Raw genomic sequence first — 18,405 nt, 5'->3', positions numbered from 1 at the left:
AAATCCAGAATTTGATATTAGTCACAATATATCACACACCACTACCAGTGTGGAGCCATCTTGGACACAATTTTAATTGGAATTCAATTTATTTTTACACATTGGGAGTTTTACTTTGGAAGTTTCACCTACTTTAGGATTACAAATATAATACGGCATACTGACTGATCTGGTCACTATTGACCACTTAGATTATCCAAGATACTAGTATAACAAAGACACTCTTGGAGACCCTGCAAGTGGCTTAGTGCCATACAGCATTGTAAGGCCACAATGCTGTATGGCACATCACTTTGGAGATAAGAACCATCAGAAAGCTCCATATGTATATGTGTGCATTTGCTTATTGTGTATAATATTCACCATTGGTTATATATGTATGTGACACACTACTGGTAATTTATGCATGGATCTATGTTTTATTGCCAATTTGCCTGGAACTGCAATTGTTTTTAAACAGTTTTTATACCATATGACCATTCTGTATGTTTTATATGCTTTTATATGTTTTTAAGTGATATGCAATAAATATGCTACACATATAATACATTTCATACAGACTAATGTATCCTAGCCCCCAATAGGTGAGGCGCTCGGGCTGAATTTACCATCACCATTAAATTAGAAAGTTGCTTAAAATTGCATGCTCTATCTGAAAGATGAAAGAAAAAATTGGGGTTAGTATCCCTTTAAGCTTCAGTTTTGCAGTTTTGCTCTCCCTTACAATAGTGCATCTATTTAGGACACAATGGCCGTATTACAAGTGGAGCGCAAAAATATTAGTGATTAAATTAAATCAATAGTGCACATATTCTCGAGCTCATATTACAAAAAAAACTTTTTTGCTTGAGCGAAAGCCTCAGGAGCTCTAGCAATGGGAGGCCAGATAGTGCGGCCACACTAAATTCAACTCCCTATAGACCGAAGGTGCGCTAAGCCAAGTGTGCTAAAGTCAAAGGTGCATTAAGAAATACTTGAAATAGCACTGTTCTTCACTTAGAAGAAAATGTTATTTTTATATATATACATATATATATATATATATATATATATATATATATATATATATATATATATATATATATAAATATCTATGTACATAAACATATACTGCATGTATATATATATATATATATTTATATAAAATAAATCCAATCTTCCCACTCTCTGGGTTTAAAGCACAGCAACCTTTATTCTGTGATTTCTCTTACTTGGTGTATTCAGTCCACGGATTCATCCTTACTTGTGGGATATTCTCAATCCCTACAGGAAGTGGCAAAGAGAGCACACAGCAAAGCTGTCCATATAGCTCCCCTCAGGCTCCGCCCCCCCCAGTCATTCTCTTTGCCGCTCTAAGTAGCATCTCCACTGGAGGGTAAAGAGTATGTGGTGTTAGATTTGTAGTTTTTATTTCTTCAATCAAGAGTTTGTTATTTTAAAATAGTGCCGGTTTGTACTATTTACTCTGAGGCAGAAAGTGATGAAGATTTCTGCTGAGAGGAAAAAGATTTTAGCATGTTGTAACTAAAATCCATTGCTGTTCCCACGCAGGACTGTTGAGTACAGGAGAACTTCAGTTGGGGGGAACAGTTTGCAGGCTTATACTGCTTAAGGTATGTTCATTCATTTTTTCTAACAAGACCTGGTAGTGCTAGAAGACTGACAGAAATCCCATGAGGGAAGGTAAGCCATTTTCTGAGACACAGTATAGAATGATGGCTTCAGTTAAGGGCTTTAATACTGACAGACACTGTGATGGGCTAAATCGATTACTTTATTAAGGTAATCTTATATTTATTAAGCGTTTTAGACATTGGAAACACTTTTTGTGGACTTTCTTTACGCCTGGCATTTTGTAAGACAGCTAATCTGACTCAGAAAGGCCCCATAACTTTAGAGTAATGAAGGAGGAGGCCTCATTTTCGCGCCTCAATTGTGCAGTTGATTTGCAACACAGCTCCATGCAGCTTCATGTGCAGAGCCTTTAGAGTACAGGAGGACTTCAGGGAGGCTTAATTTACACCTGCAAATAACCCTAAAGGAAGGTAAAGCCACAGCAAAGACTGTGGCATCATACTGTAGTGGGTAAAACCGGGTGTTTACTTCATTTTGCTCCGATTTGGGCATTAAGGGGTTAAACGATTTGAAAATTTGTGTGCAATCATTTCAAGGCATTAGGATCATGTGATTTCATTACGATTGGATGTTTTTTGATGATTTGATAAAAAAGTGTGTGCCTTTTATTATTTAAAGAGACAGTAACGTTTTTTCAAAAAGTATTTTTTTCAATATTTTAGTGTTGTCTGAGTCTGTCAAACATGTCTGAGCCTTCAGATAGACCTTGTTCTTTATGTTCAAAAGCCATGGCAGTACCCCCATTGCATTTATGTTTAAAGTGTGCAAAAACTTCCTCAGAGTTCCGTCTTTCAAGATGGAAACCATTCGGACAATCTTGCCGATGATCCAGGAAGGTCAATATATGACTACCGTGGATCTAAAGGATGCGTACCTACATATTCCTAGCCACAAAGATCACCATCAGTTCCTAAAGTTCGCCTTTCTGGACAAGCATTACCAGTTCGTGGCCCTTCCTTTCGGGTTGGCCACCGCTCCCAGAATTTTCACAAAGGTGCTAGGGTCCCTTCTAGCGGTTCTAAGACTGTGGGGCATTGCAGTAGCACCTTACCTAGACGACATATTAATACAGGCGTCGTCCTTTCACAGAGCCAAGGCTCATACGGACATTGTTCTGGCCTTTCTAAGGTCTCACGGGTGGAAGGTGAACGTAGAAAAGAGTTCTCTGTCCCCGCTCACAAGGGTTCCCTTCTTGGGAACACTAATAGACTTGGTAGAAATGAAAATCTTTCTGACAGAGGTCAGGAAGTCAAAACTGCTGAATACTTGCCGAGTTCTTCATTCCATTCCTCGGCCTTCCGTGGCTCAGTGCATGGAAGTAATTGGTTTAATGGTTGCGGCAATGGACGTAGTCCCTTTCGCCCGAATCCATCTCAGACCACTGCAGCTGTGCATGCTCAAACAGTGGAATGGAGATTACGCAGATTTGTCTCCTCAAATCCAAATGGATCAAAAAACCAGAGACTCTCTTCTCTGGTGGTTGTCTCAAGTTCACCTGTCTCAGGGAATGAGTTTCCGCAGACCGGAGTGGATCATTGTCACGACCGATGCCAGTCTGGTAGGCTAGGGTGCGGTCTGGAACTCCCTAAAGGCTCAGGGACTATGGTCTCGGGAAGAATCTCTTCTCCCGATAAACATTTTGGAACTGAGAGCGATATTCAACACGCTCCAGGCGTGGCCTCAACTAGCAGAGGCCAAATTAATCAGGTTTCAGTCAGACAACATCACGACTGTGGCGTACATCAATCATCAGGGTGGAACAAAGAGTTCCCTAGCGATGAAGGAAGTAACCAAGATCATCAAATGGGCGGAGGATCACTCCTGCCATCTATCTGCAATTCACATCCCAGGGGTAGACAACTGGGAGGCGGATTTTCGAAGTCGTCAGACTTTCCATCCGGGGGAGTGGGAACTCCACCCGGAGGTTTTTGCTCAGCTCACCCAGCTTTGGGGCATTCCAGAGTTGGATCTGATGGCGTCCCGTCAGAACACCAAACTTCCCCTTTACGGATCCAGATCCAGGGATCCCAAGGCGGCATTGATAGATGCATTAATAGCGCCTTGGTCATTCAGTCTAGTGTATGTCTTTCCACCGTTTCCTCTTCTCCCTCGGCTAATAGCCAGAATCAAACAGGAGAAGGCTTCGGTAATTCTGATAGCGCCTGCGTGGCCACGCAGGACTTGGTATGCAGACCTAGTGGACATGTCATCGGTCCCACAATGGAAACTGCCATTGAGGCAGGATCTTCTGATCCAAGGTCCTTTCAAGCATCCCAATCTAGTTTCTCTGCAACTGACTGCTTGGAGATTGAACGCTTAATCCTAGCTAAGCGGGGTTTCTCTGATTCAGTTATAGATACTCTGATACAGGCCAGAAAGCCTGTCACCAGGAAAATTTACCATAAAATATGGCGGAAATATCTTTGTTGGTGTGAATCCAAGGGTTACTCGTGGAGTAAGGTTAGGATTCCGAGGATATTGTCTTTTCTCCAAGAGGGTTTGGAGAAAGGTCTGTCAGCTAGTTCCTTAAAAGGACAGATATCTGCTCTGTCTATTCTGTTACACAAGCGTCTGGCAGCTATCCCAGACATTCAGGCGTTTGTACAGGCCCTAGTTAGAATCAAGCCTGTCTACAGACCTGTGGCTCCTCCATGGAGTCTAAATTTAGTTCTTTCAGTTCTTCAAGGGGTTCCGTTTGAACCTTTGCATTCCATAGATATCAAGTTATTATCTTGGAAAGTTTTGTTTTTAGTAGCTATTTCTTCTGCTCAAAGAGTTTCAGAATTGTCTGCTTTGCAGTGTGATTCACCCTATCTGGTGTTCCATGCAGATAAGGTTGTTTTGCGTACTAAACCTGGTTTCCTTCCAAAGGTGGTTTCTAATAGGAATATTAACCAGGAAATCATTGTTCCTTCTCTGTGCCCTAATCCAGTTTCTAAGACGGAACGACTGTTGCACAATCTTGATGTGGTTCGTGCTTTAAAGTTCTATTTAAAAGCAACTAAAGATTTCAGACAAACATCATCCTTGTTTGTTGTGTATTCTGGTAAGAGGAGAGGTCAGAGAGCGACTGCTACCTCTCTGTCATTCTGGCTGAAAAGCATCATCCGATTGGCTTATGAGACTGCTGGTAAGCAGCCTCCTGAACGAATTACAGCTCATTCCACCAGAGCTGTGGCTTCCACATGGGCTTTCAAGAATGAAGCTTCTGTTGAATAGATTTGTAAGGCAGCGACTTGGTCTTCACTGCATACATTCGCCAAATTTTATAAATTCGATACTTTTGCTTCTGCGGAGGCTATTTTTGGGAGAAAGGTTTTGCAAGCAGTGGTGCCTTCCATTTAGGTTACCTGACTTGTTCCCTCCCTTCATCCGTGTCCTATCGCTTTGGTATTGGTATCCCACAAGTAAGGATGAATCCGTGGACTGAATACACCAAGTAAGAGAAAACAGAATTTATGCTTACCTGATAAATTTCTTTCTCTTACAGGTGTATTCAGTCCACGGCCCGCCCTGATATTTATGTCAGGTTCAAATTTAATTTACAATAACTACAGTCACCACTGCACCCTATGGTTCTCCTTTTTCTCCTAACCGTCAGTCGAATGACTGGGGGGGCGGAGCCTGAGGGGAGCTATATGGACAGCTTTGCTGTGTGCTCTCTTTGCCACTTCCTGTAGGGATTGAGAATATCCCACAAGTAAGGATGAATCAGTGGACTGAATACACCTGTAAGAGAAAGAAATTTATCAGGTAAGCATAAATTCTGTTTTTTCGGGGCATTCACCACTTCCTCTAACCTGAATTTCCCCGAAATGTCACCGAATAAAGTTTGCTGTACTTTAAACCCAGAGAGTTCGAAGATTGGATTTCTTTTGTATAAAAGTTTCTGCACCCTGGTAATCGATTGTTTGGCGAGTGGGAGTGTGCTATCTACCCTATTTATTTATATACATATATAGATAATTTAAAAATAAAAATATATATATAGAGGTGACGTGGTAAAAAGTAACTGTCAATCTGCAGGATGTTATCACTGTGTATTTTTCATTTTTCTCTGCAGATCTGCTTCCTCCTGTATCTCTTTCTCTGGGTGCTGTTGGGGAACACAGTGTATGGGTGTTCTGGACACCCCCAGAGGAAAGCATGGATTCTGACCTGGATGGTTTTGCAGTGAGCTACACAGCTCCTGATGGCACATCTCGGACAGATTTTGTGGACAGAAGTCACACAGAGCATGAGCTGCGGGGTCTAAGCCCTGGACGATCATATAACATTACCATTGTATCTGTGAAACGTAACCTGCGACACAATGATATCAGCCGCCCCTTGATTATCTCTGCACGCACAAGTAAGGCCACTTTTAACTAAATAAATTATGTTTTTACTATGATACCTCACAGTCCAATGTTACTTACCATTTTAAGCAACATTTTTAAACAAAAAAAAATAGATTTACAAACATTCGCACAGAATAACTTTTTATTTACTAAAAATTCACAGCTGGTCATGAAAGTTTCAAAAGCTATATGAAATCCAAAAAAAAAAACTGTAAACCCAAGTAAATATTTCTTCATATTCTGATAATTTAATATCTGCTCTCCTAACAGGACATTAAAGTCATTTTTTAATATATTTCTTTGTAGTAAATATCATCAGTTATGAACAGAAAACAAATCTGCATTCAGAAGAAGCTTGATAAAAATTTTCCCACTTTACAATTCAAGTGCAGTTCACCACTGGAAAGCCCAGGTGGAATTCTTGTTATTGACTTAATTTGAAGAGGCCAAATAAGGAAAATGTAAATGAGCTTGTGCAATCACTATGTAGAATGTCGCAGTCACATCATTTTACCATATATGTAAATCCCTCCACCCATTTGAAAAAAAAAAATTATTCTGCCGTTCCCTGATTAAGCAGTCTTTAATTGTGAGACTGAGATGCCTTCCTTCATATGTTGCATGTTTGTATAAGACATTGCTTTGTTTCCCAAATGCAGGACCTCCTCCTGTGGACAGACCCAGGATCAGCACTATTACAGACACCTCTGTCACAGTCTCCTGGTCGCTGAGCAGCCACAAACTCACTTCTGTGGCACATGTACGACTATTCCTCCAGCATCCCACAGAAAGGACGCAACAGGCAGAACAGGAACCTTCAATGGGAGAATACACCTTCAGGTAAGTAAATTATCTGCAAACGCTTCAGGACAGATATTGTCCCAAAGCACTTGTGTTTTTTTTATTCAGGTAAAATGCCCTGTACCAGTAACACAAAAGCATAAACTTCACAAGAAGCATTTCATTTGCAATAGAATGCCAGAAGCTGCCACTCCATTACGTTTAATGCAATACACATACTGCCACTCCATTACGTTTAATGCAATACACATACGGCTAGATTATGAGTTTTGCGGTATGAGGGGTGCGGTGCTAACTTGCACGTTATTGTCACTTCTCACTTTCCTACAGCGCTGGTATTACAGGTTTTCATAAACCCAGCGTTAACAGGCAAGAAGTGAGCGAATAGCAAAATTGAGCTCCATACCGCACTCCAATTTCCCCATAGACATCAATGGGGAGAGCCGGCTGAAAAAAAGTCTTAACACCTGCAAAAAAGCAGCGTAAAGCTCCATAATGCAGCCCCATCGATTGCTATGTGGAAACAAATTTTATGTTTACTAACACCCTAGCATGAACCCTGAGTCTAAACACCCCTAATCTGCCGCCCCCAACATCGCCGACACCTACGTTATACTTATTAACCCCTAATCTGCCGCTCCGGACATTGCCGTCACTATAATAAACATATTAACCCCAAAACCGCTGCACTCCCGCCTCGCAAACACTAGTTAAATATTATTAACCCCTAATCTGCTGCCCCTAACATCGCCACCACCTACATACATTTATTAACCCCTAATCTGCCACCCCCAATGTCGCCGCCACTATACTAAATTTATTAACCCCTAAACCTAAGTCTAACCCTAACACCCCCTAATATAATTAAAATAAATCTAAATACAACCTACTGTCATTACCTAAATAATTCCTATTTAAAACTAAATACTTACCTGTATAATAAACCCTAAGCTAGCTACAATATAACTAATAGTTATTGTCAGGTTAGGAAATGTCCAGAAGAAGACCCAAATGCTAGGGCGAACTTAAACAACACCCTTGTACTCTGAGTTTAATCCAGGACGTGACCTCACGACAACCTCTAAAAAACAATGTACTCACGATATGGAGCAGAGTTAGCCTGAGTCCATAGTAATTCAAGATATCAGCCAAATAGACTTCTGAGTAAGGAACTGGTTTTAGGACATGTCTTCTACAGAATCAGGAGAGCAGGGATAGTCCACTTATACTCAAACAGAGGAAGGATAAAACAAGAAACAGTTAATAATGCAGGAGTAGGTAACTTGTTATCAGGCAGTTTGAGGGTTAACACTGTGTAGTCAGTCCTTGCAGAGTTTGGCAACAGGTTATCAGGCAGTTTGAAGGTTAATACTGAATAGTCAGTACTTGCAGAGTTAGACAGCAGGATATCAGGTAGTTTGAGGGTTAACACTGTGTAGTCAGTCCTTGCAGAGTTTGGCAACAGGTTATAATGCAGTTTGAGAGTTTACACTGAATAAACAGTACTTTCAGAGTTTTGCAACAGGATATCAAGCAGTTTGAAGGTTTACACTGAATAAACAGTATTTGCAGAGTTTGGCAACAGGTTAACATGCAGTTTGAGAGTTTCACAGAATAAACAGTACTTGCAGTATTTGGCAACAGGATATCAAGCAGTTTGAAGGTTTACACTGAATAAACAGTATTTGCAGAGTTTGGCAACAGGTTAACATGCAGTTTGAGAGTTTCACAGAATAAACAGAACTTGCGGTATTTTGCAACAGGATATCAAGCAGTTTGAAGGTTTACACTGAATAAACAGTATTTGCAGAGTTTGGCAACAGGTTAACATGCAGTTTGAGAGTTTCACAGAATAAACAGTACTTGCAGTATTTGGAAACAGGTTATCAGGAAGTTTGAGGGTTAACCCAGCATAGTCAGTCTTTGCAGAGTTTGGCAACAGAAAATCAGCAGTTAGAGAGTTTCCACAGCGAAGTCCTCACAGGAGCCACAAAGAGTAACAAACAAACGGGCACTGGAGAAACAGGAAGCCCGGAATAAAAAGCCTGGTAGTGACATCATCAGGAAGGGGCGGCTCAGACTACCTGCCAATCAAGCACACAGAGAGGACCGCCGGAGCTTCCCAGCGGCCGATCGTGACTGTTACATTGTAGCTAGCTTAGGGTTTATTTTTATTTAACAGGCAAGTTTGTATTTATTTTAACTAGGTAGAATAGTTACTAAATAGTTATTAACTATTTACTAAATACCAAGTTAAAATAAATACAAATGTACCTGTAAAATAAAACCTAACTTGTTTTACACTAACACCTAACATTACACTACAATTAAATAAATTAAATTAATTAAATACAATTACCTAAATTACAAAAACAAACACTAAATTACACAAAATAAAAAAATAAATTATCAGCTATTTAAACTAATTGCACCTAATCTAATAGCCCTATCAAGATAAAAAAAGCCCCCCCAAAATAAAAAAAACCCTAGCCTAAACTAAACTACCAATAGCCCTTAAAAGGGCCTTTTGCTGGGCATTGCCCCAAAGAAATCAGCTCTTTTATCTGTAAATTGTTTTTATAAACAACCCCCAACGGTAAAACTCACCACCCACACAACCAACCCCCCAAATAAAATCCTAACTAAAAAAACCTAAGCTCCCCATTGCCCTGAAAAGGGCATTTGTATGGGCATTGCCCTTAAAAGGGCATTTAGCTCTTTTTCAGCCCAAAAGCCCTAATCTAAAAATAAAACCCACCAAAAAAAAACCCACCCTTAAAAAAACCTAACACTAACCCCCGAAGATCCACTTACAGTTTTGAAGACTAGACATCCATCCTCAACGAAGCAGGGAGAAGTCTTCATCCAAGCCGGCAGAAGTGGTCCTCCAGACGGGCAGAAGTCTCCATCCAGACGGCATCTTCTATCTTCATCCATCTGGTGCGGAGCGGCTCCATCTTCAAGACATCCGGCGCGGAGCATCATCTTCTTCCCGACGACTGACGACGAATGAAGGTTCCTTTAAATGATGTCATCAAAGATGGCGTCCCTTTAATTTCGATTGGCTGATAGAATTCTATCAGCCAATCGGAATTAAAGGTGAAAAAATCTTATTGGCTGATGCAATCAGCCAATAGGATTTAGTTTCAATCCTATTGGCTGATCTGATCAGCCAATAGGATTGAGCTTGCATTCTACTAGCTGATTGGAACAGCCAATAGAATGTGAGCTCACTCCTATTGGCTGGATGGACCACTTCTGGTCTGGAGGACCACTTCTGCCGGCTTGGATGAAGACTTCTCCCGGCTTCTTGAGGACTTCTTGCCGCTTGGATGAATACTTCTCCCGGCTTCGTTGAGGATGGATGTCCGGTCTTCAAAACTGTAAGTGGATCTTCGGGGGTTAGTGTTAGGTTTTTTTAAGGGTTTTTTGGGTGGGTTTTATTTTTATATTAGGGCTTTTGGGCTGAAAAAGAGCTAAATGCCCTTTTAAGGGCAATGCCCATACAAATGCCCTTTTCAGGGCAATGGGGAGCTTAGGTTTTTTTAGTTAGGATTTTATTTGGGGGGTTGGTTTTGTGGGTGGTGGGTTTTACTGTTGGGGGTTGTTTGTATTTTTTTTACAGGTAAAAGAGCTGATTTCTTTGGGCAATGCCCCGCAAAAGGCCCTTTTAAGGGCTATTGGTAGTTTAGGCTAGGGTTTTTTTATTTTGGGGGGGGCTTTTTTTATTTTGATAGGGGTATTAGATTAGGTGTAATTAGTTTAAATATCTGATTTAATTAATTTAATGTATTTAATTGTAGTGTAATGTTAGGTGTTAGTGTAAGACAGGTTAGGTTTAATTTTACAGATAAATTTGTATTTATTTTAACTAGGTAGTTAGTAAATAGTTAATAACTATTTAGTAACTATTCTACCTAGTTAAAATAAATATAAACTTGCCTGTAAAATAAAAATAAACCCTAAGCTAGCTACAATGTAACTATTAGTTATATTGTAGCTAGCTTAGGGTTTATTTTACAGTTAAGTATTTAGTTTTAAATAGGAATAATTTAGGTAATGATAGTAATCTTTTTTTAGATTTATTTTAATAATATTTAAGTTAGGGGGTGTTAGGGTTAGGATTAGACTTAGGTTTAGGGGTTAATAAATTTAGTATAGTGGAGGCGACGTTGGGGGCGGCAGATTAGGGGTTAATAAATGTAGGTAGGTGGTGGTGATGTTAGGGGCGGCAGATTAGTGGTTAATAATATTTAACTAGTGTTTGTAAGGCGGGAGTGCGGCGGTTTAGGGGTTAATATGTTTATTATAGTGGCAGTGATGTCGGGAGCGGCAGATTAGGGGTTAATAATTTTATTTTAGTGTTTGCGATGCGGGAGGGCCTCCGTTTAGGGGTTAATAGGTAGTTTATGGGTGTTAGTGTACTTTTCAGCACTTTAGTTATGAGTTTTATGCTACAGCTTTGTAGCATAAAACTCATAACTACTGACTTTAGATTGCGTTACGAATCTTGCGGGATAGGCTGTACCGCTCACTTTTTGGCCTCCCAGAAAAAGCTTGTAATACCGGCGCTTTGAAAGTCCCATTGAAAAAAGACTTTACGCAAATTGCGTAAGTTAATTTGTGGTATGGCTAAAAAAGTGTGCGGTGCCCCTAAACCCGCAAGACACGTAATACCAGCGGGAGTGAAAAAGCATCGTTATGAGCCTTAACGCTGCTTTTTCACTCATACCGCAAAACTCGTAATCTAGCCGATAATGAATACTGAAAATTATACCTTTAGTTACTTTAGGCAGAATGTCAATGATATATTTAACAATTACCCAGTTAAAACAGAATGAGAGTAGCTTAATATGAATACAAAAGCTTTATCATCAGGGCTGATCTCTACAAAAAAATAACCACCCTAAATAAGCCTAACTGCTGACAGAGGACATTTGACAAGATACGTAGTAAGGTGACAGTTGGAGTTTTGTAGTGAAGTTTTGTGCCACCTACTTATAAGTGCGTTCTTAAAGCTGTCACATTGGGCCCAATGATCTAAAGAATTCTCGCCAGTACTTCTATTTCACTGGTGCAATGATCTAAAGCCACTTTTTACCCTGAAAACAGGGTATCTCACTTAGGGGCGTATACTGCATTTTCGATTGGTGGATGAGATGAATACATTACACAAGTGCACAATAAAATTGGTCATTTAAAAATCTTACAAAATTACTAATTGAACCATTCACACAAACGTACACATGACATTTTTTTATTGTTAAGGTGCATCAGAAGTCATAACACAATTGTTCACCAAAAATCGCAGTTTATCAAAAACATAAAATTTGTCTGTAAATTACACAGGAATAAATTGTATTAAATATGCACAGCTTAAATCGCTATTTAAGTATACAGGATGTGCAAAAACACCTAGAAATTCATACTTATAAAATACAAAGCATAATTGTTGTTTAGTCATAAAATGTGCGTTTTATGGGCGTATATGAAATTGTCTCTCAAATCCCTGCCTCATTCTCTAAACATTTTCACACTACAGATTCACAGTTTTATCACGCAAACTAAAATGTGGTGAGCTTAATAAAAATTCACAATTCATACGAAAATAGAAGTGATTGCAAGATGCTATACGCATAAAGTAGCGTAATGTGATTTATATTGGCTGCATAATTTCATTTTTAAATGCTAACTTTACTCTATGGAGAGAAGATAACTCCATTACTTTCAATAGGAGGGATCTCTCCACTCGCAGGGACTGCCCCTTTTTTACAATAATTCCATGAGGCAGTCCCTGCGATGGTCAGCATGAAAAACCACATCTGGCCTGGTGAAGCTTAAATAATTGAGCCCATAGAGTGAGTATATAATGGAGACTGCGGAACAGAACCTTGTTATACAAAAATATTGTCTGGCTCCTAAATTCTACGGAAATGAATTAATTATTTTATAAGAATGTCTGTGAACTTTGATCCATAAGAATAAAATTTGACAACCACCCTCAAGTGTTAAATAAAAGCTTGGCAAAGCCCCTGTTTTAAACCTTTCTTGATACATATTTGTTCAAATTGATTTTATAATATGTATTAATACTACAGCATTTCATCTTCTGGATTTCGTGCAAAATGATGTATTCAGTTATTTACACTATAGTCTTATTTTAAGTTTAGCCTTATGTGCTCTCTAGATTACAATATATAAAGACTATCTCAGAGACAGGACTTATTTAGGATAAGTGCTTCACTCACTGTTACCACTAATGCTTCTTTGCTCTTGTCCACAGAGACTTACAACCCGGAGAGAAGTACACCATATTGATCAGCACCCTGAGCAGCTCTGACCCACACAACCCCTCCTCTGAGAGTCTTCCCAGTGCCCCACTGATAGCCTGGACACGTAAGAGATTGCATTTGATGGCTGAGTCAGTGGGCTGGGTTAAACTAAGAAACATTTTTTAAAGAAAGCATATAGGCTTGTGTAGGCGTGGCCTTGCACATTAGGCAAAAACCCTAAAGGGGCATAAACACTAGACAGAATGATGCATTCAAAGCAAAGCTTAGCCTGAGAATAATACACAGATGAATTTTTATATTTATATTAGATCAGTAAATATATAAAAAAAAACAACTAAAGTCTTAATGTTCATAAACCAATTGGCTCCACTATGTTGTAACCTAGGTTTTCTTCTCTGCGGAGGCCAACAGGTACAGTGTTATTCAAGAGAACAATCAATGACTGTGTGGAATATAGAAGTGTTAAGTCTGCAATTCCATAGGAATGGGAAAACCCATATTCAAATTATCAGAAAAAGTGACAAAATAAATATTATATTGCAAAGTTGTTGTACTACATATAATTAAACACTGTATATTATAATCTCAGTTTAATGTCCCTGTAATACATGAACCAGGATATACTGCACTGCCTTGCTTGAGGCTCCTCATATAAATTATAAAACACAAGGATTCTGAGTTATTCACCCCTCTTTTTACCAGGTCCACATCCTCCTAGTAACCTCTCAGCTGTGCTTGTCACTGCAAACTCTGTGCACCTCACCTGGGATCCCCCTCCGACTGGATCAGTGGATGGCTACATCTTCAATGTGACCAACAATCACAACACAAAAAGTCGTTATGTTCCAAGTGCAAAAATGACTTCATACACTGTGCGAGAATTACAGCCCAGCCAACGCTATCGGATTATAGTGACTGCTCTACGTAACACTCCCCAGGGCCCTGTGAACAGTGAGCCTAAGACACTACGTTTACAGACATGTAAGCTTAGGGCTGTGGGAGGGAATAAACTCATAAATGGGAGGAATATGTAATATACACATGAACCGGGTGCTGTATTTATGTGCAGTTTTGGTAGAACACGTTGCATCATTTGCTGGCTGTGTGTCCCGCAGTGCAGAGGGAGGGTCCTCAAGAGCGCCGTTGGATCCCTCCACGAATCCTAAGGAACAGGCCTCCTCCTCCTCAGCCACATCCAGAGTTGCGACTGCTAACAGAAAGAGGACCTCCTCCTGCTGAAACAAATCAAGCTTACAGGTAAATAACCATGGCTGGATTATATTCTGCTTGTTTTATGCTGTTATTTATAATCAATATGAACTTGTGCAGACAATACCAAACAATTGCATGCAATGAAACTCTATCCACACAGTGGTTCACTACACAGTTTTTTGCACCACCTATAATATTACACCTGCCATATTTTCACAGCCAGGATGACACAGTGGCCCCAATGTAAGCATTAAAGGGCTACTGTAAGCAAAATGTAACTATACAGTTTATGATCAAACTACCCTAAATAAGCATGTTCTCAATAGCAACTTATTATGATATGTTTACCGTATCGCCATAATCTTCTTTTATAAATGTATTTCTTTCCAAACCCACTCTGTGGGTATCCTTCGCTCCTGTCCAATCGTGCCTTACAACCTAGGTTGGAATATGGCGCCTAAAATTCGCTCTGCGCATGTGCAAGATTGCACAACGTCACCGCAAACGTCATTCTCTGAAAGACTGCCTGGAGTTCCAATCTAGCTGAGGGTAATTTCGGCTTCAGTAGTTGAAAATGCGCACGCGCTATTTCGGCAGATTTTATGCACATGCAAATGAGGTCTAATTAGTCTGATAATGATATGCATAAATACAAAATATGATTGGTTAGAGTTTTCAAACACGTAGTGCCGAAAATTGGGGGCTAGATATTATGACGTAATCGTCCAAAAATAAAGATGCTTTTTCTAACGTTATGCGGCCTCGTTTTCAACATTTATAGGTCAGTAAGTTTTACTTTATACATCTTACTTATTATATGTGGTTTGTTTAAACTAAAAATAGTAAAAGTTAGTAATCCTTTAAGATACTGTGGCCACCGCAATTTTGCCTCCAGAGGTACAGACTCCCATTAACCCCTTGACTGTCAGACAGTGCTGTTAATCCTAGTTGTAGCCCTGACCACTAACGCTAACAACCAAAATGCCTGCATTCACCTGTCATCAAGATGATGGGCTGCAAAATTCTTGTAGCGGGATGTCACAGGCAAGATCTATGTATAGTCAAGATCTCCTTCTGTAACACTCTCAACATGAAATTGCAATACATGATATTGATGTTTAAAACTTTGATTTGTGACTCTTACCCTTTTCTTTATCAACAAGATGTTTTGTATTGTTTTGCTAATGACATGGCATTTTAGCTATATTAGGCTCTAACCATTATGTAAATGTATCTGATTTTGTTTCTTGTAAGAAAGCCTGGAAGATGATAGCTATATTTATTCCCATGATACATCTCTTCTCTCAGATTTACAGAACTGAAGGATGGACGTCGCCGTATTTCAGCCAGATTCAGTCACTTGGCCAACAAGTCAATTAACATAACTAAAGGTAAGAGGGATAATTTTTAAGGTAATGTATTTATTCTGCACATGAAGCAATTCTCCTGCTTATTACACGTTTATTCTATTGGTATTTTTCAGAGCCTGAAGCACCCATACGAATTGACAACCCAGAGGAACCACCTGTTCCTGTGAAGCAGGCTCTACATCTCCAAAATCCTGAGATTAGTCAAAAGGAAGGTGGGAGCATGACAGGAACCTCTACAATCTGATAATACTCATAGGCTGCCTTTACTAATGTTGCAAATTAGTTGCTCACTGCCAAAACCAACAGTCACTATTTTTCTTGGCCTCTCTGCTGCCATTGATACTGTAAAGAACCATATTATACTGAACATACTCCACTCCCTTGGCCTATGTGACACTGTCTATTCATGGGTCATATGTTACCTGTCTAACTGTTCCTTCAGCATCTGCTTATCTGGTACCTTCTCACCACCCCGTCACTTCTGCTCTTCCCAATATACACTTCTTCACTTTCAAATCTCATACACCCATATGGGCTTTAGTATCACATCTATGTAAACAAAATAAAATATATACTGTATATCCCACCCTCACTGTTGACAATTCCACTATAACACCTTCACCTTGACCCTGTAATACTTCCCCTCTCCTTTACATCCTGCATCTAAATCCTGCTGCTGATTTACAACTACATTTCTTGTCCACTCACTAATGGTATCACATCTTGACAACTGCAATACCCTTCTAATTGGTTTACCTCTTAATAATCTCTACTTAAGTCTGTCCTAAATTCTTCTGTTAGGGTTATCCACCTCTCCCACTTTTTCTGCTCTGATGCAGTTCAATGCCAGACTGTTCAATGGCTTCTTCTATCCTCCTGAGTCAAATTACAAATTCTAACTCTGGAGAATATTCTTTCCATATCACATAAGCTTTTAGAAGCCCCAGAGGAGTCAGCATTACCAGCTTGTGTTAGCAGATGGCAGAGATATTTGGATGTGCAGATAGACAAAAAAGAATGGGATAAAAAATGTAAACATACTCGCAACTCCTCGCAAAAACAGCTACTTTGGTGGTATCCAACCCCATTAATACTTTGTACCATATACCCGGAAGCCTCCAGGAGAGAGTGGTAGTCTACGTCATATGTGGTGGTATTGCATGAAGATCCAACCCTTGTAGTAAGCAGTCTATGACCCCAAGAATAGCGTTATTCACCGATTTACCTAAATTCCCTTGAAAACTTTAGCCTACATTAACTACAAATAGTCCTCAATGGAATTAAACCCCTAATAGCATGCCACTGGAAAACCACATTAACCCCCTCTAGAAACATGTGGGTAGATAGGGTCACCAAACTGCTAACACTTGAGGACTATTGATACTTGAAGCACAATAAATCAACTTCCTTTTTAGAGGTGAAATTTTATTTGGAGGAGTGTTGGCAGTCCCTATGACATACAGACACACCCCCACCCCTTTCTCAGACCTAATTAGTTTCTACACATCATGTATGTAGCTTACACACAGGTAAAGCAGTGAGATGAATACACAGAGCGCCTCCTAAAAGGCTAAGACACTAGTAGTGACAAGATTATTTAAATAAAAAATATATGGAAATTCTATAGGGGTATATAAAATATTTTATATGCTACTTATAGCTAAAATATACAAACAAGATACAAAAGTGGATCCACTTAAAATTAACAATAAAATATACATATATCTATATAAAAAACAATACAATTGTGGTTAAAAACCACAACAATATACAATCTTAATCACAAAATAAATTACAATAAAACAGCTGTTGATGGTTGGATAAAAAATAAATATAAAAACATCAATTTACTGAGTAGGTGTCCATAAATATGTAGGTCCCAAACTTTAAATTCTTTCCAGAGAGTGAATGTCCAATATGAAGATTCTATTTTAAAACAGTTATCCTTATATATCCCTCGATAAACGGTGAAATGATGAAGTGTGTAAAAAAGAAAAACGTAGTGGTTTTCAAATCAAATTTCAAAAATTATTGTGAATATCCCAAAAATCCTGAAAAGATGATGTGATGAAGTGGGCGTGAATAATCAAAAATGTGTGTACACAAAAATGAAAAAAGAAAAAAAGAGATTTTTTTACTTCCAGGTCAACAGGAAAAGGAAGTAGAGGTTATTTTTTTACTTCCAGGTCAACAGGAACAGGAAGTAGAGGTTATTTTTTGGCACCAAAACAACACTGGCACTTATTGGCCAGTAATAGCTATAAAAGGAGCTACCATGCTAATCCATCTATAGTCTTGATAAAGGCCCAGTTCTTAGGGCCGAAACGCGTTGACATATATGGTAAGCTTCTTTTCAATTACTGACTAAGTTTGAATAGCAGTTTTGCACTATGTTATATTTGTTTTATTACAGGTATATCTTTGAATGAATTGATCCCTGAGACATAGGATCCATTTCTGTATTTTTTCATCGTTTACACACAGGAATAACTTTTTAGGAGCATCTCTTCACATCTTGTATTCACATAAGGGTCACTTTATAAGTGTGTTATTCACTTTAACACATCCTAAATATTCATTTGGATTATTTTTTTACATTTTTTCCTTTTTCTTTTTTCATTTTTGTGTACACACATTTTTGATTATTCACGCCCACTTCATCACATCATCTTTTCAGGATTTTTTGGATATTCACAATAATTTTTGAAATTTGATTTGAAAACCACTACGTTTTTCTTTTTTACACACTTCATC

General features: G+C 39.0%; 1 protein-coding gene across 1 annotated transcript in view; it reads left to right on the top strand.

Annotated features, from left to right (window-relative positions):
• SNED1 (sushi, nidogen and EGF like domains 1) overlaps nucleotides 1-18,405 on the top strand; it is a 482,978-nt gene that overhangs the window by 414,939 nt on the left and 49,634 nt on the right. The window contains exons 29-35 of the mRNA XM_053709904.1: nucleotides 5,699-5,986; nucleotides 6,635-6,815; nucleotides 13,060-13,172; nucleotides 13,772-14,050; nucleotides 14,185-14,326; nucleotides 15,590-15,672; nucleotides 15,765-15,863. Coding sequence (XP_053565879.1) covers nucleotides 5,699-5,986; nucleotides 6,635-6,815; nucleotides 13,060-13,172; nucleotides 13,772-14,050; nucleotides 14,185-14,326; nucleotides 15,590-15,672; nucleotides 15,765-15,863 — 1,185 coding nt within the window. The remainder of the gene's footprint in view (nucleotides 1-5,698; nucleotides 5,987-6,634; nucleotides 6,816-13,059; nucleotides 13,173-13,771; nucleotides 14,051-14,184; nucleotides 14,327-15,589; nucleotides 15,673-15,764; nucleotides 15,864-18,405) is intronic.

The sequence above is a fragment of the Bombina bombina genome, chromosome 4 (assembly GCF_027579735.1).
Source record: "Bombina bombina isolate aBomBom1 chromosome 4, aBomBom1.pri, whole genome shotgun sequence".
Classification (NCBI taxonomy): domain Eukaryota; kingdom Metazoa; phylum Chordata; class Amphibia; order Anura; family Bombinatoridae; genus Bombina; species Bombina bombina.
The sequence above is the reverse complement of the archived record's forward strand: the minus strand, read 5'-3'. Positions and strand labels throughout refer to the sequence as shown.